Here is a 24445-nt window from a genome sequence, read left to right as displayed (position 1 = left end):
TAATTAGACACCTATCGTAATAACACTCTCGAGGTGTTAATTAGTGTAATATCGTAATTACAGGTGGTAACATTCACAAGTACTGTTGACATGGACCTGTACACATAGTGAAATATAGATAAGCATGGTGTCACAAACAGTTTTTTATTTGTCCAATAAATTTGAAACTTGAAAGTTGAATAATATTATTTAAAGAGGGGGGTGGGGGGGTTTAGTTAATTGAATTATTATATCATTATTGTCTATAACAGTTGAGTTGGCCCCATCTGTCCCGATGCCTCGGCCCCCGTGCCGCGGCAAATAATTTTTGAAAATGATGCATTTTCCCCGGCAGCTTCGATACTGTTGGTTATGAATCTAAAATAGATCTTAGCTATTTTCGGGATCACTGTAAAAACCAGTTTAACTCAGGTAAAGCGAGTATCCAATGACGTGATGAACAATGATTGGATGGTTTGGTTGTTTTTAAAAATCCTTTCGTTTTTGCAGAAATAAACAAAAAACATTATACTATTTATGTTAATTTGTACCTAAGCTACAATAATTTTACTCAGGATCAGTCATTTAAATTCTGAAATAGTGACTATATGGAAATGGTTTATTCCATCTGATTTTCAAGTAACAATTGAATCCACAGCTATTATAAGGGTTGATGCAACGTTATTATTTAACAAATGTCTATCAAAATCTTTAACCCAAACTAAGTAGAACGGTAGAAAGGATCATGTATGTAAAGAGCGTTAACTTATCTCTCAAAATATCTCAAATCATTTTCCAAGTGTTTGGACTATGGCGTCCAGACTATTTGACAGGATTCTTGAAGCAATTGTATAACCTTTATTCTATTATATCATTGATGTCTATTATTGGTAAGTAATACCCGGCCAGAATGTTTGAGCCTCAATAGCTCAATGGGTAAAGCAGTGGACTGAAAACCGAAAGGTCGACGGTTCAAACCCCGCCCGTTGCACTAATTTTATTGTCGTACCTACTAGCACAAGCTTAACGCTTAGTTGGAGAGGAAAGGGGAATATTAGTCATTTAACATGGCTAATATTCTTTAAAAAAAAAACTAGCCTAACATTTAGGGCTTCGTAAGAATTTGTAGTTAATTTGTAAGTAATTTTAACACGACGACGGCCTTAAATAGGAGTGCGAAGCTGAAGTGGCAATGGGCTGGGCACGGAGCTCGTAAAACCGATGGACGTTGGGGTCTCAAGGCGCTGGAATGGCGACCTCGCACCGGAAGACGTAGCGTTGGAAGACCCCCCACTAGGTGGACGGACGACATCACACGAGTCGCAGGGAGCCGCTGGATCCAGGCGGCACAGGACCGTGACGTGTAGAAGTCAATACAAGAAACCTATGTCCAGGAGTGGACGTCTATCGGTTGATGATGATGATGATGATGACTTGGTATGGGCTACGTATTAAGTATCAAATTAAAATGTAGGTACCTACATTATCGTGCAAGTCGGAGACCTCGTGCAAGTGTGGGGCAACTTGCCGTATATGACTGGCACCATGTTCCTGCTCTTCACCAATCTTGCTCTTGGCACTAAGGTATACTTACTAACTCTACCTTAGCATCTCATGAGATAATATAAAAAAATTGAAGTAGGTATATAAAAAAAATTACGGAAGAAACCGTAGTGTCGTCGTAGGTGCTATTTACCAATTTTTAAACGATTATCAAATACAAGCTTGTGCCCGCGACTTCATCCGCGTGGACCTTACACATTTCGAACCCCTATTTTACCCCCTTAGGGGGTAAAAACAAATCCTTTCTTAGCAGATGTCTACGTCATAAAATCTATCTGCATGCCAAATTTCAGCCCGATCCGTCCAGTAGTTTGAGCTGTGCGTTGATAGATCAGTCAGGCAGTCAATCACCTTTTCGTTTTATACATTTAGATTTAGCTCCTGCCCATGACTTCATCTACATTCAGTTTGGTTGTTTGGGTATTTTTATTTATTTTTACCAAAAAAAATTGCAACAATAAGAAAGAAAGAGATAAAAAGGGATTTTAAAATTTTGTAACGTGAGTATAAGAGTATAAGTAGGTATCGTATAAGATATTTTTTCGGGATAAAAATTGTAGCCTAAGTACCTAAATCCGGCTTCTAGAATCTAGATGCATGTTGTGTCAGTTACTAGAAACAGTGGAGAAAGTGAAAAATTAAATAGAAATATTTTGGCAAATCAAAAAAATGTCAGAAAAAGTGATAGAAAATAATGCCTTTCGAGTAACTTAATAACAGACACGCTGGGTTTCATAGGCACTAAACGCAATGTGGAAGAAGAAGGTAATTCAGGACATGCTGGCAGAATCTTACCGAGAGCTGGCAGGTGAAAGGAGAACGAAGGGCCTGCAAATTGTTAAAAGGTGAAACCACAATTGTTTTTTTTTAATCTGAAATTTTGTAAAGGGCTTTTACAGATAATCTGTATGCCAGCCCCATCGTTACAAACTAAATAATTAAAATCAAACTACATAATTAAACCTAAAACTATATCAATTTGAGAGAATCACTATCAAATTTATACACTTTCATTGCTGAAATGCTCGAAGGTTTCTTCAAAATACAGTTAAAAATACCAATATTCATAAAATTTGTTTTATTGATGACAAGTTGGGTTTTACGACCTCCCTGGCCCAGTGGTAAGCGCTGTGGTCTCATTAGTGGGAAGTCCCGGGTTCGATTCCTGGCAGGGATTTGGAATTTTATGATTTCTAAATTTCTGGTCTGGTCGGGTGGGAGGCTTCAACCATGGCTAGTTATCACATTGAGATTTCGGCTTTGTAAAGCGTTGCCTCTGTCACTCATTCGGCGTATTGTCGGTCTCAACGACAGAGACATTCGATGTACATTATTTTCTGCCGCGTACTGTAGACGTTACCAGGATTGCTCTGTCTAAACGGCTTAGTGGAACCTCCGATGTAATACCACACGAGTAGATATCCCTAGTAATACTCTGTGCCGTAGCCATTTTGCCAAGAAGGTGGCCAATTAATAAAATTGAAAATTGTTGGGGAAAATTTCTAAAAATCATGAAACATGTGTCAAATGAATTCAAATGACAATTTTCATAGATATAACTCCACAGGGGTGGAATTTCCAAACGTCGAACGGTGAATGCTTAAGGAACCCACGGTCAAAATTACAAGTTCCTTCCCCCAGCAATTTAAGCCGTGCGTTGATATACCAGACATTCAGTCAGGACAAATCTTTCTTTATGTATATATGACAAGCTTATGCTCGCGACTTCGTCCGCGTAGACTACTAAATTTCAAACCCTTATTTCACCCCTTTAGGGGTTGAATTTTCAAAAATACTTTCTTAACGGATGCCTACCTCATAATAGCTATCTGCATGCCCAGCCCGATCCGCCCAGTAGTTTGAGATGTGCGTTGATAGATCAGTCTGTCAGTCAGTCAGTTACCTTTTCCTTTTATATATTTAGATACATATATAGCTATTATTGTTTTTAGTTGTGATAACGAGACAACCAGCCAGCTTTGTCTGTATTTTGGGTTATCAATGATAACAATATCTGGCTGGGCGGCTAGCGCGGAGAAAAACCAACTGCCCTTACGAGCCTGGTTAGTGGTAAATAGTTCCTTAGAAACTCATCAGTACCCTTATTATAAATGCGAAAGTGTGTTTGTTTGTTGGTGGTTTGTCCTTTAATCACGTCGCAACGGTGCAACGGATTGACGTGATTTTTTGCATGGATATAGATAAAGACCTGGAGAGTGACATAGGCTACTTTTTATCCCGGAAAATCAAAGAGTTCCCACGGGATTTTTAAAAACCTAAATCCACGCGGACGAAGTCGTAGGCATCAGCTAGTATAATATAATGTGCCTTTAGGCGTGGCGACTTTGGGGCCGTGTGGCCCAGAGGCTTTAACTATTTTTGAGGTCGAGTCGACCGGAGACCCGAAAGCCTTTTGGACAAAGAATTAGTTTGGCCATCCAAATATAGGAGCAATGTTGCCACCACCTTGGGTACAATGCCTCGCTGCGGTGGTCTCGATGAGGCTTTAGATTAAATTTTATTCCTGTTGCTTACGATATAATTGTTCCTTAGAGGAAATTTATGATCTGAAGAATAATAAATACTGACATAATTAGGGTTCCGTACCCAAGAGTCCTGAGTTTGTTGTGGGCTCTTCTCAGACCTGGGCGCGTTTGGAACCCTCGTAGCTTTAGTTTTAAGTTTGCGTTATAATTATCACCACTATATTATCTTACAAATCTAACACTATACCAGACAATCAATAAGAGTAATTTATTACCTATTTTGAATAAATCATTTGACTTTGACTTTGACTTTGACAAAGGGTGCCAACGGGACCCTATTACTAAGCCTCCGCTGACCGTCGTCTGCCCGTCCCCCTATCCGTCCGTCTGTTCTCATGAAACGTAACTGATAGAGAGCTGAATTTTTCACGTTGTGTATTTCTATTGCCACTATAGCAACAAATAATAAAAATTTCAAAATGGCAATAAAACAAAAATTAAAAAGGTAATCTCTACATAGTATAAAATAAAGTCGCTTCCCGCTGTCTGTATGTATGAACGCGTAGATCTTTTAAACTACGCTACGGATTTTAATGCGGTTTTCACCAACAGATAGAGTGATTCAAGAGGAACGTCTATAGGTGTAGTTTAATTCTCAAAAAATTAGAGATTCCTAGAGAAATTGAAATAATGTGAATTAGGTCGGAAAAAAAACCTCTAATTTTAGAGTTTTCGAGGCAATGACACCTCAATGAAACCACATTAGTATCTACATTGCACCCATGCGAAGCTGGAGCGGGTCGCTAGTTAGGCATATAATCTCGACCCGCGGGGTAATTACGTATCCCGCGACAGGCTTGCGACAAGCGTAAATCTTGCGAACATTGCTGTCAAACGTCACACGTAACAGCGGCTAGAGAGAGACAGCAATAGCTTCAAAGCAATATAAGAAGAAGAAGAGAGAAAGCAAATTAACTGTCGCATTGCTACTGCTGTTGCGTTGCTGTCGCTACTGCAACGTTTTACGTAATCACCCCGCAGGTTTTATTTTTCTTATAGTGTACCAATGAGGTACTCCACGGAATAGGCTACTTGACAATTTTTTTAAGTTGGTCTTAAATGGATAATATTTGTCCTATTATATCAAAAAAATTAACACTTTATTTTTTTGCGCCCTAAAAACCGTAAAACTTTAATTTAAAAAAATATTTTTCTTAGACAGGTGAAAACACTGTCGGCCATGTTTGGCCGATAGATTATCTGTGCTCTGACGTCATGCATTTGTAAACAACAGTATAACCACAGGGTTATACTGTAGTTTACAAATGCATGACGTCAGAGCACAGATAATCTATCGGCCAAACATGGCCGACAGTGTTTTCACCTGTCTAAGAAAAATATTTTTTTAAATTAAAGTTTTACGGTTTTTAGGGCGCAAAAAAATATAGTGTTAATTTTTTTGATATAATAGGACAAATATTAACCATTTAAGACCAACTTAAAAAAATTGTCAAGTAGCCTATTACGATCTAGGTACTTAAATCAAATAGGTTTTTACCGTCGAAATGTTACATTTTCAGGTATCCGTACAATACTTCTAAGACGCCAGCCTATCAGTTGACTTACGCTCATCAGGTACGTCTGATGATCAGTTCTATATATGTTTCTATAGGAAAAGGTGACTGACTGACTGGGGTTGCCACGACAGCTAGCTGTAAATAAAAAAATAAAAAATCTTTTTTATTCGAATAAACTTTTACAAGTAGGTACTTACGAATAGTCGGATGTATCTGGTTCGGAATGCCTTTCTGTGCTGTGCATTGATAATGCGTGGCAATCGTGGCAACCCCCTGCCAGACACTTTTAAACTTTAAGGGTGTCTGGCAGGGGGTTGCCAAGTGTCTGATAATGCATGACGTGATTTCTATTTCTGAAGAAAATATAAAAAACTAGCTGATGCCCGCGACTTTGTCCGCGTGGATTTACGTTTTTAAAAATCCCGTGGGAACTCTTTGATCTTCGGGATAAAAAGTAGCCTATGTCCTTCCCCGGGATGCAAGCTATCTCTGTACCAAATTTCATCAAAATCCGTTGAACGGATGAGCCGTGAAAAGCTAGCAGACAGACAGACAGACGGACGGACAGACACACTTTCGCATTTAAAATATTAGTAAGGAATATACTACTTTAACGTAAGATTTTTACACCTTTATTACCTGTTATCTCCCAAAGCAAGCATGATTCAAACAAACATGCAAACAAACGTTCCTCCCAGTGTTGAGGACAATACGCAGAGAAATTTTCAGCTATTATAAAATAACGAAGGTCTGGTACGCGCTGGCTCTTAGTCCATAACTACTAGTGGTCACGTTTAGTGGCCGTAGTAGCCACAGTAGGCCAGTTGACGGCAGCACTAACGATCCGTACGATTACTCTGTTTAAAGTTGCTAGGTAGGGCTATAAAACGACTAGGTATCTTTGATTTCACGACACCCTTAGCCTAATATTTGACAGATGTCGATTCAGGATCAAAACCGAGAGCTTCCACACTCTAGTTCACCTGCCATGGTTCTACTTCCAGTGCATCGCTGTATTACTGGCAGCCTATATCAACATATGCCTGGACACGCTGGTGACGTCCCTGGTGTCCATGTGTCGCTGTCGCTTGAGGCTGCTCGGGTTGTCTCTAGAAACACTGTGCGATGGATTGGACATTGCTGATGACGTAAATACCTCTCTACAACCTAAAATTTCCTATTTTCCTTTTCCTTTCACTGTCCCTTTCACTCTCCCTTTAATTTTTTCTTTCCCTTTCCTTTTTCTATTGTGTAGTGCTTCGACGCGCTAGTGACGTTCCTGATCCATTCCTCACTGTTGATTGAGGCTGCTTGGTTTGTCATTGTCTATTGACCAGATTGATGACGTAAATATCTGCTTAGCATTATCCTTTATGCTTGATACATTTCCTTTTGTAAATATCCTACTACCATTAATGTTTTTGTATATTCTAGGAAGACTTTCTTTCCTTCATTCTTCTATCTTCATTTCTTACCTTCTCTACCTTCCCTTCCCGTCCTTTCTTTTTCTTTTAGTACTTTTGTTTTATAATGCTTTTAAATTATTTCATCCCATGGGCAGATCAATATTTTGCTGCTAAACCTGCTTTCTTTTAATTTCCACATTTCTCTTTATTGTTTTCAAGATATTCTGACCACTAATTTCATTTCTTTTCTCTTTTCCCCTTTTCTTTTGATTTCCTCACCTCTCTTTCTTTTGTTCAGGGTCGTTTGACTGCAGCAAGTGATAGGACGGTAGGAGTTCGCCTCCGCCACTGCGTGGTCTGCCACCAAGCTCTGCTGGCGCAAACCAAACTTCTGCAGAAGTGCTTCTCGATGTCCCTTCTAGCTCAGTTCTCCGTATCGATGCTCATAATATGCGTTTCTGCATACCAACTTGCGTTCGTAAGTTCACAATTTCCGTTTGTTAAATCTGATGATACCATGATACCGTCCACCTTCTTATACCAACATCAAACTGTATGGCGGTCGCTACATGAACATGACGCGATCCGAACCTAAGGCACAAAGAAACGCACAACGATCTCACTAGATGGCATAACAAGTATCTTTAATCACTCACTATGAAGCCTCATTCACTTTTACGAAGTTTTAATCCCAGAAGATATAGATATACAAGTTTTAAGATACACCGTTGGACTAGCAGGGCCCCGAGCAAGATAATCGCTTGGATCGCTGTTGCCGAAACTAACCGTGTCCGTCCGACCATTTAGCTTGTTCAATTACGTAACCAACTTAGAGTTTTTAGGGTTCCGTAGTAAACAAGGAACCCTTATAGTTTCGCCATGTCCACCCGTCTGTCTGTCCGTCCGTCCTCGGTTAATCACGCCGACAAAGTGTCCGAACATCATTTTTTGATTACTAGATTACTAGAGTCGTCGTCGTCGTCGTCCGCCCCCCCCCCCCCCCCCCCACCCCCCATCAGCCAAATGGTAGTATATAGGAATGTGAAAAAATTCACAGCAGTAGTATATATAATATCAATTTTAAAGTAAAACTATCATGGCTAAGTAGGGTGCACAGGTTAAGGAGTTAATTTCTGTTTTTCGAGGATTGTGACTACGGAACCCTACACTGCGCGTGGTCCGCCACGCACTTGGTCGGTTTTTTGATATTATGTAAATGGAATTACTATGGATGCAGAATAATTATTATAGAAAAATAAAATTTCATTTTATTCCATTGTGCCCTATCATACTCACTATATTAATATTATGTAAGACGTCTTATTTTAAACGACACAAAAAAAATTGTTGTAAAATTTGTTTTAGGAAGCTACCAGTTTGGTTCGTGTGATATCTATGGTGACCTACTTGGCGGTGATGATGCTACAGGTGTTCATATATTGTTACCAAGGAAACCAGCTCGTTGAAGAGGTAACTTTTCTAATTTTAGGAGAGGTTTTGACGACCTCCCTGGCGCAGTGGTAAGCGCTGTGGTCTTATTAGTGGGAGGTTTTGGAATTTTATAATTTCTAAAGTTCTGGTGTTCTTTGTGGTCGCCAACTTTCTCTTAGACTCCGTATCAGACTCCTACAATGCTATATTTGGCCCGTAGTTCTATATGGTTGCGAGGCATGGACCCTAGCGGAGGACTTACGGAAAAAGATCGAAGCCTTCGAAATGTGGACGTACCGCAGGATGCTCCGCATAAGCTGGACGGATAAGGTGTCCAACCCTGAGGTTCTTGCTCGGATGCAGAAGAAGACCGAGTTAGTTAAACCCATGAAGCAGCGTAAGATCTCGTACCTGGGCCACGATAGGTACCGCCTGCTGCAGACAGTTATGATGGGTAAAATAGCTGGAAAAAGAGGAGTGGGAAGAAGGAAGAAGTCATTGGGAGTGGGCTGGCATAACTTTTCCGCCTAGCCATGGACAAGGAGAAGTTTAAACAACTGACTGCTGACCTCCAGTAATGGAGAAGCACTAGAAGAAGAAGAAGAAAGTTCTGGTCTGGTCTGGTGGGAGGCTCCGACCGTGGCTCTGGTACGATACCATGTAGACCCAACGGGCGACAACATGATCCCGCTCACCATCCTTCGCCTCGTCCCTCGCGCTCTGCTAGTCAGAGGGATACGCGGAACCTCCCACTTACCTACCCCAACTCCCTTCACCTTCCCCCATCTCCCCCTCAACTACCCCATCTCCAATCTTCCCTCCCCCCAACCAACAACCAACTCATCATCATTATCATGATCAACCCATCACCGGCTCACTACAGAGCACGGGTCTCCTCTCAGAGTGAGAAGGGTTTTGGCCATAGTCTACCTCGCTGACGATGTGCGGATTGGTATACTTCACACACCTTTAAGAACATTATGGAGAACTTTCAGGCATGCAGGTTTTCTCACGATGTTTTCCTTCACCGTTAAAGCAAGTGATATTTAATTAATTAAAAACTCATACTAATGTAATAAAAAATTGTTTTTAGAGTGAAGCAGTTGCCACAGCAGCCTACATGTGTCCCTGGTACACGTGCAGCATCCCGGTGCGTCGTTCGCTTCTGATGGTGATGAGCAGGACTCGACTCAGCACCCAACTCACTGCCGGCGGCTTCACGCAGCTGTCCCTAGCCACATTTATGGCTGTACGTTTCGCTTTTTAGGGTTCCGTACCTCAAAAGGAAAAACGGAACCCTTATAGGATCACTTTGTTGTCTGTCTGTCTGTCTGTCAAGAAACCTACAGAGTACTTCCCGTTGACCTAGAATCATGAAATTTGGTAGGAAGGTAGGCCTTATATAGCAGACATTCGGGGAAAAATCTGAAAACCGTGAATTTGTGGTTCCAATCCAATCCATCAGCCTGTTTGCGTCCACTGCTGGACATAGGCCTTTCCAAGAGCGCGCCAAATTGGCGCTGCTCATTAGAAGTAGTGCCCATACTGACCACGCTGGGCAGGCGGGGTGGTCAGCGCAGGGCTGTAGGCTATTTCGCACCAGTGACGCTGCTGCCCGTCTCTGGTCTGTATTATTTAAAGCCAAGCCATATGGAATGGTTATCCCGCCATTCTTCGGTCGTCATATCCTCGTCCGCTGATTCGCAGGGGGCACCACGTGCAGGTGAGGTTGACATTTGGGGTGCTAAGCGCACCCCCTTACCCCCCTAGGTTTTTTGTGGTTACATCACACAAAAAAAAATTGTGGTCATCAGTACCCTTATTATAAATGCGAAAGTGTGTTTGTTTGTTGGTTTGTCCTTCAATCACGTCGCAACGGTGCAACGGATTGACGTGATTTTTTGCATGGGTATAAATAGAGACCTGGAGAGTGACATAGGCTACTTTTTATCCCGGAAAATCAAAGAGTTTCCACGGGATTTTTAAAAACCTAATTCCACGCGGACAAAGTTGCGGGCATCAGCTAGTGAACTAATAATTAGTATTTTCAATTTTCGAAGAAAGATACTATATCAAGTGGGGTATCATATGAAAAGGCTTTACCTGTGCATTCTAAAACAGATTTTTATTTATTATTATGCATCATAGTTTTTGAATTAGGTATCGTGATAAATGTGGGTAAAATACTATTAAATAAAATACGGAACCCTCAGTGCGCAAGCATGACTCGGACTTGACCGGTTTTTTTGAAATATGTGCCCTGCCCATTGCCACCGAACCCGTTGAGCTATGTTGGTTACTCTGTTCTCCTCATTTCAGATTGGATCACGTAGAGAAACTCCAAGCTTACCACTCTCCATCGCCCGCTTTGTTACTATGAGCTGAGCTAAAATTTTTTTTTCTTACAGATTATAAAGGCATCATACTCATTCTTCACGGTGCTGAAACAGGTGGAAGAAAAATGAAATTATTATTATTATTATCTAATAATCGTTTTGTGTGAAATATGAGTTTAATAAAAATTTAAACTGATGTGCAAATTTAAAAAAAAATACCTCTCTTTTTATTGTAAGTATCTTTACATCGAAGCTGTGGTAGCCTAGTGGTTAGGACGTCCGGCTTCCAATCGGAGGTCGTGGGTTCGATCCCGGGCACGCACCTCTAACTTTTCGGAGTTATGTGCGTTTTTAAGTAATTAAAATATCACTTGCTTTAACGGTGAAGGAAAACATCGTGAGGAAACCTGCATGCCTGAGAGTTCTCCATAATGTTCGCAAGGGTGTGTGAAGTCTGCCAATCCGCACTTGGCCAGCGTGGCAGACTATGGCCAAAACTCTTCTCACTCTGAGAGCCGGCGATGGGTTGATCATGATGATGATGATCTTTACATCGTATTCCCTATTAAAAGTAGGTGGAATCCTCGTAGCTTTAGTTTTAAGTTAATACCTACCTAATTATCACCACTATATCTTACAAATCCAACATCTGACTATCAAAAAGAGTAATTTATTACCTATTTTGAATAAATCATTTGACTTTGACTTTGACTTTAGTGTCGGTAGAAATTGTCTGACTGACGGACGGACGGACCGTCGAGCGGTGGACGGTGGACGGTCAAATGCAAATTTATCGAAATACCTACACTCGGAGATTTCGCTTCGCTTGGTCACTATACCTATAGTACGCGACAGTTCGAGATGGCAATCGTGGTATGAGGCGTGAGGACACCCGCACACCCGCACAGTGCCCACGCTCACCCGCACCGGATTAGCGCGGGGGCTGTGCGGGATGTGGCCTGTCACTCTCCAGGTCTTTATCTATACCCATGCAAAAAATCACGTCAATCCGTCGCACCGTTGCGACGTGATTGAAGGACAAACCAACAAACAAACACTTTGTCATTTATAATAGGTAAGGGTACTTACTGATTGTGAATAAATTATTTAACTTTGACTTTGACTTTATGAAACGTTACTGCAGGGTGGCTAAAATGGTTTGGATTTCCGGGACAGTCCCGAATCGTCTCGAGCACATAACATTCGTACACAAGCATATCACATTAACCATAATATTATGATAGTATGACGCTATTCAACATTATCTCGTGAGAAATCTGATCTTACATACGACTAGGACTTCAATACAAAACATTCACAGTTACAAAAAAATCAGTGATCTCCATGATAGGCAAACTAGAAACAAAAATAAGCTAGCTACTCCTGCGCTCCGCCTCTGGAAGGTGCGAAAGTCATTTGTGGGAATGAGTGTAATATTTTATAATAAAATTCCACAAGCAATTTTAGACTTGCCTTTACACAAGTTTAAAAAATGTGTTAAAAGTATGCTCCTAAAAAAAGCATATTATACAGTCGCAGACTATGTAAACGATAAAAAAGCTTGGATTTGACTCGCTCCAGCAATGCACGGGGCTGCAATGGCTTTGTACGGTATAATAACATTGTAAATTGGAAAATTAAAAAGAGCAACCGCCGAGTTTCTTGCTGGTTCTTCTCGGTAGGAACGGCATTCCGAACCAGTGGTAAATTAAACCTGACTATTCATAAGCACTTTTAAAAAGTTTACATGAATAAAAAAACATTCTATTCTATTCTATTCTATTCTAATAGCTCAACGGTTAGCGGACTGAAATCCGAGAGGTCGGCAGTTCAAATCCCACACAGCATTAACACAAGCTTAGTAATACGCTTAATTTAGATAAGAAAGGGAATAGTATTGAAACTAGCAACCACTGCGGCTTCTAAAGTTCATATATTCATCATCATAATCTTAACACTTCGCCGGCCCACTACTGAGCACGAGTCTCCTCTAATAATAAGAAGGGCCATATGTCCCTTTTCATTCTGAGAGATCTGGTGCTCAGTACAGAAACAGTTCGGTACAGTAGAGAAAATAATACCTTCCAATTGTTATTTATGTTGACTTAGTTATTAGTAGTAACTATAGTCTGCGACAGCTTGAGATGGCAATTGGAGTATGAGGCGGGGGGACGCCTCGTACACACGCACGTCACCCGCGCTTGCCCGCACCGGGTTAGTTAGGGCTGTGCAGGTGTGCAGGCGATTGCCATTTTGACCTGTCGCGTAGTAGAATTAATGTACATCGGCCTTTGGAATGACATTTCGGCGTTGTAGAGCGTTGTCTCTGTCACTCATACCTATATGACGTTTTGTCCGTCTCAATGACTGGGACAACGCTCTACAAAGCTGTCTCCTAAACGTCGATGTACATTACTTTCTGCTGCGTACTGTACCTTTATTTTTTGGCCGTGGTTTGCGGGTGAGTGTACTGTACATAACTGTTATGAACAACTTTCTTGGAACTTGTAATTGTACACCCACGTTTTACCGGTATCTATAAAGATTGGCCATTCAATGACATGTCTGTGTGTGTTCACGTAGCCACAAATAGCGGACGCGGACGCGGATGCGGACGCGGAGGCGCGACTATAGCCGGGGCTCGACCTCCATCGTGCAGTGGCCTCAGTTTAAGAGCATTTAAGACACAAGCCCGCAGTTGGAACCACAACATGGTGTGGATATGCAGGAAAAGGAAGGAATTCACGTTTTAAACCGTGCGGTTACCGCAAAGCAATCGAACACAATATCTAAAGGCTACTTCAGACACTATCGAATCTGGTTTACATCCGTGCAACATTATGGTATGCCACAAGGTTACATGATCATCATCATCGTCAACTCATCACCGCCACCCATCAGAAGTTTTGTGTTGTTTTGTGTGATAGTGATGCATAATAAATAGCTTGCGTGGTTTCTTGATTTTCGTGCATGTTAAGTAGTGGAAGGGTGAGTTGTGCATATCGCATGCTGCTTGTTATACCATACAAAATCTATTGTACCGTATTATAGCGATTTAAGTGTATCACGGTCTTCCACAAAGTAGAGTCAGTTTCTATAAGCTAAGACAAAACGCTTTGCGGTGGCGACCATGTATTTCAGATGTGAATATACCTCATATGAGGTGTACCTATTTTCACAACGGTGAAGGAAAACATCGTGAGGAAACCTGCATGTCTGAGAGTTCTCCATAATGTTCTCAAAGGTGTGTGAAATTTGCCAATCCACATTTGACCAGTGTGCTAGACTGCAGTGTGTAGTGAGCACGCGATGGGATGTCATGCTGATGATGACAATGATATTCATCTTGTCAACGCTTCTTATTAAGTTGACAGTGCGTTCGCGGCCTATCGGAACTATCATGTAGATTATGCCTAAAATTAGTCTATGGTTAGCGAATAGTACTTACTTTAAGAAATGTCAAAAATAAACCGTTACACACACACACACAAACTCTCCGCTGAAGTACGTTGTTTCATTGTTCCTTCTCCGAACCTAAAAATTAGAAGATCTACCTATCGGGTCTTCGGTGTTAGTTCAAATAACTAACACATCTTATTAAAATCGCCCGAACTAGATCCGCGCGTTTTAGGCATATCTGAACTGGACCCTATTTGTAAAGAAGCGCGAGCGATTTGTATGTGAACACTCGGAACGGTGTCACTTTACCACTTTCATGCGTTTAACACTAACACCTAACACCAGAGGCGGATTATCCCTAAGGCAAACTAGGCACGTGCCTTTTTTTAAAAATAGAGATAGCGAGCAAACGAGCAGGCGGGTCACTTGATGTTAAGTGATTACCGCCGCCCATGAACATTTGCAGCACCAAAAGAACCGCCGATGCGTTGCCGGCTTTTTAGGAATTTGTTGGTCCGCCCCTTGAATAACCCCATGTTGTAATCTAGTGGGAACACCGCCGATGAAAGGCCTGGGATGGGGAGCCTAGGGGCGCGATGTTACGAAGGGACGCAGGTTACCATTACCTGGCCTACCTAAATTATCCCTACTAAGTAATATTATCTTGGAGTGGCCGAAACTGCCTCTTCTTTAATATGGCAAAGTGTCATGACGTGATGTTCTTCACTCGATCACATTAATAAATAAAATCACCAACTACCAGCTGTGCAATGAGACGATTCCTCCTTCTTTCGTAAAAATTTAATATATATATATATATATATATATATATATATATATGTATAATATATTATAAATAAATTTAATAAAATAAAACATAATTAGTAAAAAAACTTATATGGATGTTAGAGGGGCGCCTATGAGGTGCTTGCCTAGGGCGCTCTCGACATTTAATCCGCCTCTGTTATAACACCATAGTATTCGCGACTCAAGGCTCAAACGTTTATCTATACTTTATTAAATATTCAGTATACGGGATGCGTGGATATGAACAAGTCGTGACATCGTAACCAAGTTGTTGTTTAATGATGTTTAATGCATTTAACTAAGATGTTTTAATAAATTTTTTGATTGCAGGTAAGTCAAATATATTTCACATTTTAATCTTTATTTTTTTACTTAATTAATTAATTAATAAAGCCTATCTCTTAAATTTAATTTTAATATATTGTTTTTAATTTTTAAGGTTCCGTACCTCAAAAGTAGAAACAGATCCTATAAAGGATCACTTTGTTGTCTGACTGTCCGTCCGTCTGTATATGATGAACCATAATTGTTACTGTTGAAATTTTTAAAGAGTATGTACCTATTTCTATTGCCGCCATAACAATAAACAATAAAGACCCAAGATAACGAATTTCAAGGCCGCCATGCAAAAAAATAATAATGAAATAGTCTTATATCTTATACAATTTTCTTATATACGGTACCCTTCGCGTGCGAGTCCGGCTCGTGCTTAAGCGATTTTTTTTTGAATTATTTTTTATTTTCAGCGGAAAAGAAACAAAAATGGAGCTGGCCCTGTTTCTGTTGTTTAGTTTATTCAGTTTAGTGATGTGCAGTAAGAATTTCATGTGCTATTGGAATTGCAAATGCATGTATGACATGTTTGGCACCGCGACTCCATACGACACTGTTCGGGGGGACCTGAGGGACCAAATAGAAAATGACGGTACGTTTTATCATCAATATTTAACAACCTATCGCACATCCACACATCTAATTAATCTAACTAATCTTGGTGTCGAGACCCTTGGTCCGTGGGGTCCTAGCGCTATAAGACTTTTTAAGGAAATAGCAAAAAGGTAAAGGTAATAAATAATAATATGGGTCTCCCTACTAAGGTCTAAGAACCAAATTGCGACACCCAAACTGGGTATACATAATACTTTGTACATAATATGATGTAGTTTATGGAAATGCAATAAATGAAAATTGAAATTGAAGGTTAGTCGACATCACAGGAGACCGAAGAGCTGGCAGCTACCTCGGACAATAAATTAGCCTAGCTCTACTCGGTGGCCTAGCTATTCAAAGGGGGAACGCTGCCAGTATCTTCGGAACCTTACATAAAGGGACTCCTTTTAATAATATATTTTAGTTATAATATTATATTTTTTAAGGTTTTAGTATAATTAATCTAAATATATGAAAGGAAAAGCTGACTGACTGACTGTCAACGCACTGCTCAAACTAAATCGAGCTGAAATTTGACATGGAGATAGCTATCCGCTTAGAAAGAATTTTTGAAAAGTCAAACCCTAAGGGGTAAAATAGAGTTTCGAGTTTGAAATACGTGCAGTCCACGCGGACGAAGGCGCGGGTTTAAGTTAGTAAATAATAAAAAAAGGAAAACTGACTGACTGACTGATTTATCAACGCACAGGTTAAACTACTAGACTGATCGGGCTGAAATTTCGCATGCAAGATAGCTATTATGACGTAGACATCCGCTAAGAAAGGATTTTTGGAAACTCAACCCCTGAAAGGGTAAAACAGGGGTTTGAAATATGTGCAGTCTTAGCCGATGAAGTCGCGGACATAAGCCAATATAGCTATAAAAAGAAAAAGTGACTAAATGACTGACTGACTCATCTATCCACGAACAGCTCAAACTACTACAATTCGGAAATGCAGATAGCTATTATAACGTAAGACAGAACTTTTGAAAATTCAACCCCTAAGAGGGTAAAATAGGGGTTTGAAAGGGAAACGCCCATTCATCAAAGGGTATTTGGCCAAAGAACATCCATCAATGAAATTAATGAAAGGCATTAGGACTGAGATCACAGATCGAGAAACAAGCACTATTTCGGACATAGAACTCGGAGGAACTTTTATAAACCACTTAGTTTATTTGTTTTCTCAGTAAGAATTACTGCAATACCTACATTGCCAAGATTGTCATTACGAGCGGAATTAGTTGAGTCTGTGTCTGAGTTGAGTGTCTTTTAATTACGCCGGAATGTTACGCATTTTTTATGTAGGTGTTCATAACATTGATGGATAAAATTTGGCCAAGAATGGGCGTTTCCCTTTGTGTCGTCCACGCGGACGAAGTCGCGGGCATAAGCTAATAAATAAATAAATAACATTGTTGCAGGTTGTGAAGTGCTAAGTATCTGGTCGCTGCACCGGCACGGGAACCGCAACCCTAGCGCTGATGTCACGAGAGACATCAGCGCGTTGCAGATCAACATTACACGCCTACTGCATGACCCTAGTGTCCATCTGAGGCATCGCAATAATTGTGCACAGGTTACTCCTATTTTTTTAATAAAAAATATTAAAAAAAACTGACTTTCAAAATTACTACAAAGTAAAATAAAATTATTCAAATACTTATATTTTAAGCTACACCCTCATATTCACCACAAAAAAACTTTAATATTGTATTCCATTTCCAGGATACGGATGATCTGATGAAGTGGCGCTGGAACTCCACCCTGGACAACTCCGCATCGTTCCTCACTGGCGTTGGCTACGAGGAGGTTTATGCTCTTGGCAGGAGGATGCAGATTCAGTACCAAAAGTAAAGTTTTACGTAAAATAAAAAGTTCTGGTTCACTGTAAGATAATTATACCCCACTTGGTATAATTATCTTAATTTGAAAATTGAACATATTAATTATTTGTTCATGAACACATTTAATTGTTTTTCTTGTGTAATGTAACCACAAATTCACTGTTCTCGGATTTTATCCCTTACTTGTGGTATAAGACCTACCTATCTGACAAACATCATGATTCTAGGTCAACGGGAAGTACCCTATAGTTTTCTTGACCGACACGGACAGACAACGAAATGATCCTGATTTTTCATTTTGAGGTACGGAACCCTAAAAAGCAAATCAATAAGCATTTCTTTTTTTTCTTGAACAGCTTCCTGAAATCTGTCGAAAAGGTGTACTTTAGAGCGTCGAACCAACAAAGAACTATTACCAGTCTCATGGCATTCGTTCTTGGAATGACTGATGGCACACCGTCACTAGCTAACTTATCTATGGGTATCCATCCACCTTTGGAACGAGATGACGTCTTGCGGGTATGCTCTGTCTACCTTTTCTACTTTTATTGCAAGATAAGCTTGCACCACCACTAATCGTTGAGAGCTCTGCACTCGAAATTGTAAACGAGTATATGTCCTAGGACACACAATCCAGTTGGGTAGGTCCAATTTTAAAAAGAGGTCAGCCGCCGAGCGGTGTTCTTGTTCAAAATTCCTCAGTGCTTGAAGACCAAAGTCTTCGAACAGTGCGTGTTGCCAGTGATAACATATGGATCCGAGACATGGTCGCTAACTTTGGACCTCATAAGAAAGTTCAGAGTCACTCAGCGGGCGATGGAGAGAGCTATGCTTGGAGTTTCTCTACGTGATCAAATCAGAAATGAGGAGATCCGTAGGAGAACAAGAGCAACCGACATAGATACAAGAGACATGTCCAGCAGTGGAAGTCTATCAGTTGATGATGATGATGATTAAGCTTGCACCATTGTCATCAAGACAGCTCAAGTTTCATAAAAAAAAATTGTCTAAAAAATTATAATTTTCATCATGCATCACGTCTTGTAGCATAAATTACTAAAATGTCACCTACTACGTATAATACTTTAGCAAAACAGAAACATATAATTTTACTAGTTTAAAACACCACTAACGGGTTTTTCAGCCATATGAAAATTGCCAACTATACCAAGACGAGGTGGTAAACGGCCAGTTGCTAGCCGATGAGCTGGCGGCGTATGATACAAGTCCTGAATTCTTAGCTGTGAGTATTCCTCAATCTATCTATTTCTATACTTTCTAATTATATACATATACTAATATTATAAAGAGGCAATGTCGTTAAGTTTGTTTATAGGGGGTAATCTTTGGAACTACTGAACCGATTTTAAAAATTCTTTCTTTCCAATAGAAAGCTGCATTATTCTTGAGTGACAGAATCACGTCGTCACGAAAAAAGTCGTCTCATCTGTGAGTTTCTGTGGCATGCGCTGCCTAAATAAAGCTACACGAAAACAATGTTCGGTGGAATTGTTCCTCTTAAACAGCTCTAAAAAAAGTCTACGATAGCATATATTATCTATATTTTACGGTAGGCTCACAGTAACCATTTTTATGGTTTTGAAATGTGGTCTAAAACAAAGCTTTACTTTCGAAGGTGTTTTTAACTTTTTACTATCACAGTATTAATCCTTATCAAAATAAAATTGTTTGTCATCTCAAGTGTTTAATTTAGACCAAAATTGCCCTTTGTATCATTTCGTTTAGATTAATATCCTAGGAGATATCATATTATATAAAAGCGAAATAGCACTCACTCACTCACTCACTCACTCACTCACTCACTCACTCACTCACTCACTCACTCACCACTCACTCACTCACTAACTCACTCACTGACTGACAGACTGGCTCATCACGAAATCTCAGGCAGGAATTACAAAGCCTACAAACTTGAAATTTGGAAGATAGATTCTTTCTAGGACGTAGGTGTCAGAGAAACGGTTTTGATTAATTCCTCTTCTAAGGGGGAGAAAGGGGCGGTTGAAGGTTGTATGAAAGTCCTATGTTTTTGAAATTAGAGACGTGAAAATCAACCCCCCCCCCCCCCCCCCCCCCCCTTAAGGGTGCTAATAAAATAGGGGCGTAAAGTTTGTATAGGAAAATTTTATTTTGGGAAAACTTCGCAATTTTTTTGTATCGAGCCAAATAGTGCTAATCGTGTTTTGGCTCTCGTAATTCACTAAAGAATCAAAACTTGATTCTTTGAACATCCGAAAAGTGTCCCAACACCGCTTTTGGTAAACAGTTCTTAAGGCAATCTTTTCGTCTTCCAGATCAGAGACGAATTGGTCTCGAAGCTGCCAGTGGATTACCAACTGACGCCTACTGAAGTGTTCACTATGTACCAGTTATGCCGGTTCGATAGGACCTGGAGTGAGAAGCTTCGCTCTCCCTGGTGTGCGCCCTTCTCTATCAAACACCTGATGATACTGGAATATAGGGATGATGTACGGCATTACTACAGAAATGGGTATGGATCATGGGTAAGTCTGGATTTTTCTTTTTCAACCTAGCTGGCTGGAAAATATTCATGCTCACCTACTATGTTAGCGCCTCAATAGCTGAACCGGTAAAGGAGTGGACTGAAAACCGAAAGGTCGACGGTTCAAACCCCGCCCGTTGCACTATTGTCGTACCTACTCCTAGCACAAGCCTGACGCTTAGTTGGAGAGGAAAGGGGAATTATTTTTTTAAACTCGTTTATAATTTTTCGAGTTGTCGACCATTTCATTGAGTAGGGCACATAGTTTAAAAAACCGATAGACGTTCGGCTCCCAAGGGGGTAGACTGATGACGTCGCACCGGAAAGCCCAGCGTTGGAAGACCTCGCACGAGGTGGACAGACGACATCAAACTAGTCTCAGCGTGTCTGGTTACAGGCAGCGCAAGACCGTAGCGTGTGTAAGTCCCTACAAGTAACCTTTGTCCAGCTGTGGACGTCTATTTATTGATAACTAGCTTATGTTCGTGACTTCGTCCGCGTGGACTACACGAATTTCAAATTCAAACCCCTATTTCAAACCCCCCTTAGGGGTTGAATTTTCAAAAATTCTTTCTCAGCGGATGGCTACGTCATAATAGCTATCTGCATGCCAAATTTTAACCCAATCCGTCTAGTATTTTGAGCTGTGCGTTTATAGATCCGTCAGTCAGTCAGTTAGTTTAACTATATGTTTAGATGATCATGGTTAGGGGAACGAAGAACTTTTACACTGTCGGTCTGTTTTCTTCATCAGTTTCTGTCAGATTTCCCAACTTACAGGTAAACTTGAAGCTCGGTGCCTTACCTCTGAAGGACTTGTACGAAAACTTCGTGAATGCGATCGATGGCAAGAAGACCCTCGTTTCGTACTTCGCTCACGACACCATGCTGGATATGGTGTTCTGTGCCCTCGGACTGTACAAGGATCGTGCACCGCTACGGGGATCGGCCGGGATAAAATGGTTTAGCGGTGGAGGTAGGTTAAGGAAGTATACCGAGTATACCAAATACAACCATATCAGTAGGTACCCATATTGAAATGAAATGAAATGAAAATCTTTTTTATTCGTATAAACTTTTACAAGTGCTTACGAATAGTCGGATGCATCTACCACTGGTTCGGAATGCCTTTCCTGCCGAGAAGAACCAGCAAGAAACTCGGCGGTTGCTCTTTTCAAATATTTGATATAGGTACAAAATTATGCCATGTATAAAATAGTATTTGCAGTCTTGTGCGTTGCTGGAACGAGCTGCAGGTCAAATCCACGCTCTTTTATCATTTAGATAATCTTCAATTGTGTAATATGCTTTTTTCAGGAGCATATTTTTAATAGATTTTTTAAACTTGTGCAAAGGTAAGTCCAAAATAGTTTGCGGGATTTTATTATAGAAGGTAATACCAATACCCACAAATGACTTTTGGACTTTCCTGAGGCGGAAGGCAGGAGCTGCAAGTTTGTCTCTGTTTCTAGTAAGCCTATTGTGTAGATCACCAATTTTCTTGTAACTAAGAATATTTTGTCTTACAAAAATTATGTTATTATAAATATATTGAGAGGCTACAGTAAGGATATCTATTTCCTTAAATTTCTCTCGAAGGGAATCGATTGCGCGTATTGCCCTTTTTTGTAATACAAAAATTCTCCCAATATCTGCCGCTTTACCCCATATTAAGATTTCATAAGACATAATACTATGGAAGTAAGCAAAATATACTATCTTTGCGATGATATTTATTATGAATGTGAAAGTGTGTTTGTTTGTTGGTTAGTTGGTTTGTCTTTCAATCACGTCGCAACAGAGCAACGGATCAACGTGATTTTTGCATGCCAGCCATGCGACAGCCAGGCTGATCCTTTGCGCAAAAAATGAGCCAGCCCTTTTGCCACCAGATGAGGCTTAATCGCGGTGAAATCCATGATTTTATTATAAATGAGAAAGTGTGTGTCTGTCTATCTGTCTGTCTGTCCGTCTGTCTGTCGGTCTATCTGCTAGCCTTTCACGGCCCATCCGTTTAACCAATTTTGACTAAATTTGGTACAACGATAGCTAGTCTCCCTGATATGACACGGGGCCAGTTTTAATTATACGTTTTTAGATTAAGTATTTTTTACTTCTAATTTTTTTTAGATTCCCAGGATATAGATCCTAGCTGGAGAATTTGGAGAACTAGTGAGTTTTCTCCGTTCGCTTCTAACTTCATCGCTGTTCTATCCAGGTAACTTTATCTGTGTACTAGCTTATGCTCGCGACTTCGTCCGCGTGCACTACACAAATTTCAAACCCCTATTTCACCCCCTTAAGGGTTGAATTTTCAGAAATCCTTTCTTAGCGGATGCCTATGTCATAATAGCTATCTGCATGCCAGATTTCAGCCCGATCCGTCCAGTAGTTTAAACTGTGCGTTGATAGATCAGTCAGCCAGTAAGTCAGTCTACTGTCACCTTTTCCTTTTATATATTTAGATAGTAACAAGGTCATTCGTCAAAACTAGTTTTAACTGTTTTTAGAGTTCTCCAGAGATCTAGAAAAAGGCTCCCTTTAGGCTCACTTCGTTGTCTGTCTGTCGTGTCTGTCGATCCAATCAACTACTTTTACAGTTGTTGCAACTCACGAAGGCTAGTGAACTTTACTTGTGGTAACGTCGTTTACTGGTCATTGCGTAAGTGTGCGTGCATGTCGGACCAATCAGTCGCGAGCAAGCGCTGTCAAACGCACACATTTAGTGTACCTTACGTATACCGATACGACTTAAACACAAGCATGAGTCACTCGCCTTCGTGAAATGCAAGAATGCATGCGCACACCCGCACGTCACCTGCGCTCGCCTGCACCATCTTAGTGCGGGGACTATGCGGATGTGCGGGCGTTCCCTCCCCGATTGCAATCTCGACCTGTCGCGTACTACAACTGTAATCTTGATGCCGAGCAAAGCCTAATGAATCAGACTATCACCATATTTATAATATTCGCAGAGCAACCTTGCAACAAAACCGGTAAATATCTAACTTAATGGTCGATAACTAAATTAATAGTTGAATCCAGTTTCATTGACATTTCAATACCTTAAATTAAAATTAGTATGTATAATACCGGCTTCCCACGGTGCCCTGGACCACACCGCAACGACGCACCTTGAAAGAGTATCGTCCGTGGTAGCGCAAACACGACGTCGCTGTCGTCATCCGAGCTTTGTACGCTGTGCGTGGTTGTATGTGGCCGTGCGTGATAATCTGCAGATTAGCGCACCGTGGGAAGCCAGTATAATAGGTAGGTACGTCTGTGTGAATATCGGGAATACCTATATAAAATAAAATAAAAATAAAATAAAAGCGCATGAAGCACGTGACATCTTAGGCAGTGGTCCGACCGCCGACGATGAACGAGAAACGAGTAGAACTAGAAACTATAAACGAGTTGGTGATCAGCGGGAAGCGAGTGTGTAGTTTCGATAGTTTTGTCGCCGGGCTATAAGCAAGTGTGCAAGTGCGATGAGCAATTACTCGCGCCATTCGCCCGCGGTCGCTCAGGTGCAAACCTGCGCGCACGTCACACGTGTTCAAGCGAGCGAGCGTCCGCGCAAAGAATATCGCTGAGCGAGTTTATTTTTGAAAGCTCGTCGCTCAGTGACAAAACTAGTAAAGCGAGTCGTCGCCGGCAGTGTGAACAGTCAGAGAGCAACTTATGATATATGCATCTCTTTCGTTTACACGGAATGTACATTTATTGTGCGTTTCTTGAGAGAGAAAATCGCCGATAGTTAGTCGTTTTCTCGCCAGGTCGGACTACTGCCTAAACCACAAGGCTATTATCGCTTTCCTTGTGTACATATTAAAATGAAATTCCAGGTGTGAGGAGTCAGGGGAACCAACCCTCCGAGTTCGTTTATTCATAAACGAGAAACCTACGCCTCTATGTCCAGAAGAGGGCTGCACCTGGCAACAGTTCCTGGACATCTTCCAGGTCTTCAGCGAAGCGAACCTGGACTTCTGTGCCAAGGAGTGGTCGGAGTCCAGAGCCGGAACTGCGGCGTTCTTGACCGGGCGTTCAAACACCATGATTGGAATGGCGACTATTATATTTGTATTGATCATAGCTATTTTGAGTATTTTGCAATAGTATAAATTTTATTATCTAATAAAATAGATTTATTTCACG

The 24445-nt window shown here is 40.8% G+C and overlaps 2 protein-coding genes across 2 annotated transcripts; both read left to right on the top strand.

The window, feature by feature from the left end:
- The first annotated feature begins 780 nt into the window (after nt 1-780).
- On the top strand, nt 781-10918 carry LOC117989066 (odorant receptor 46a-like). The gene is made up of 10 exons (XM_034976369.2): nt 781-869; nt 1454-1563; nt 2281-2387; nt 3495-3605; nt 5609-5663; nt 6610-6753; nt 7310-7489; nt 8377-8481; nt 9536-9691; nt 10851-10918. Exons 1-10 carry the CDS (start codon nt 857-859, stop codon nt 10905-10907), a joined length of 1038 nt encoding a protein of 345 aa, XP_034832260.2. The 5' UTR covers nt 781-856; the 3' UTR covers nt 10908-10918.
- A 4294-nt stretch (nt 10919-15212) lies between these two features.
- On the top strand, nt 15213-24445 carry LOC117989065 (multiple inositol polyphosphate phosphatase 1-like). The gene is made up of 10 exons (XM_069503353.1): nt 15213-15314; nt 15731-15909; nt 17341-17495; nt 17645-17769; nt 18120-18282; nt 18908-19006; nt 20079-20288; nt 21068-21263; nt 22418-22505; nt 24136-24445. Exons 2-10 carry the CDS (start codon nt 15747-15749, stop codon nt 24404-24406), a joined length of 1470 nt encoding a protein of 489 aa, XP_069359454.1. The 5' UTR covers nt 15213-15314; nt 15731-15746; the 3' UTR covers nt 24407-24445.

The sequence above is a fragment of the Maniola hyperantus genome, chromosome 15, assembly GCF_902806685.2.
Source record: "Maniola hyperantus chromosome 15, iAphHyp1.2, whole genome shotgun sequence".
In the NCBI taxonomy this organism is placed as follows: Eukaryota; Metazoa; Arthropoda; class Insecta; order Lepidoptera; family Nymphalidae; genus Maniola; species Maniola hyperantus.
The sequence above is the reverse complement of the archived record's forward strand: the minus strand, read 5'-3'. Positions and strand labels throughout refer to the sequence as shown.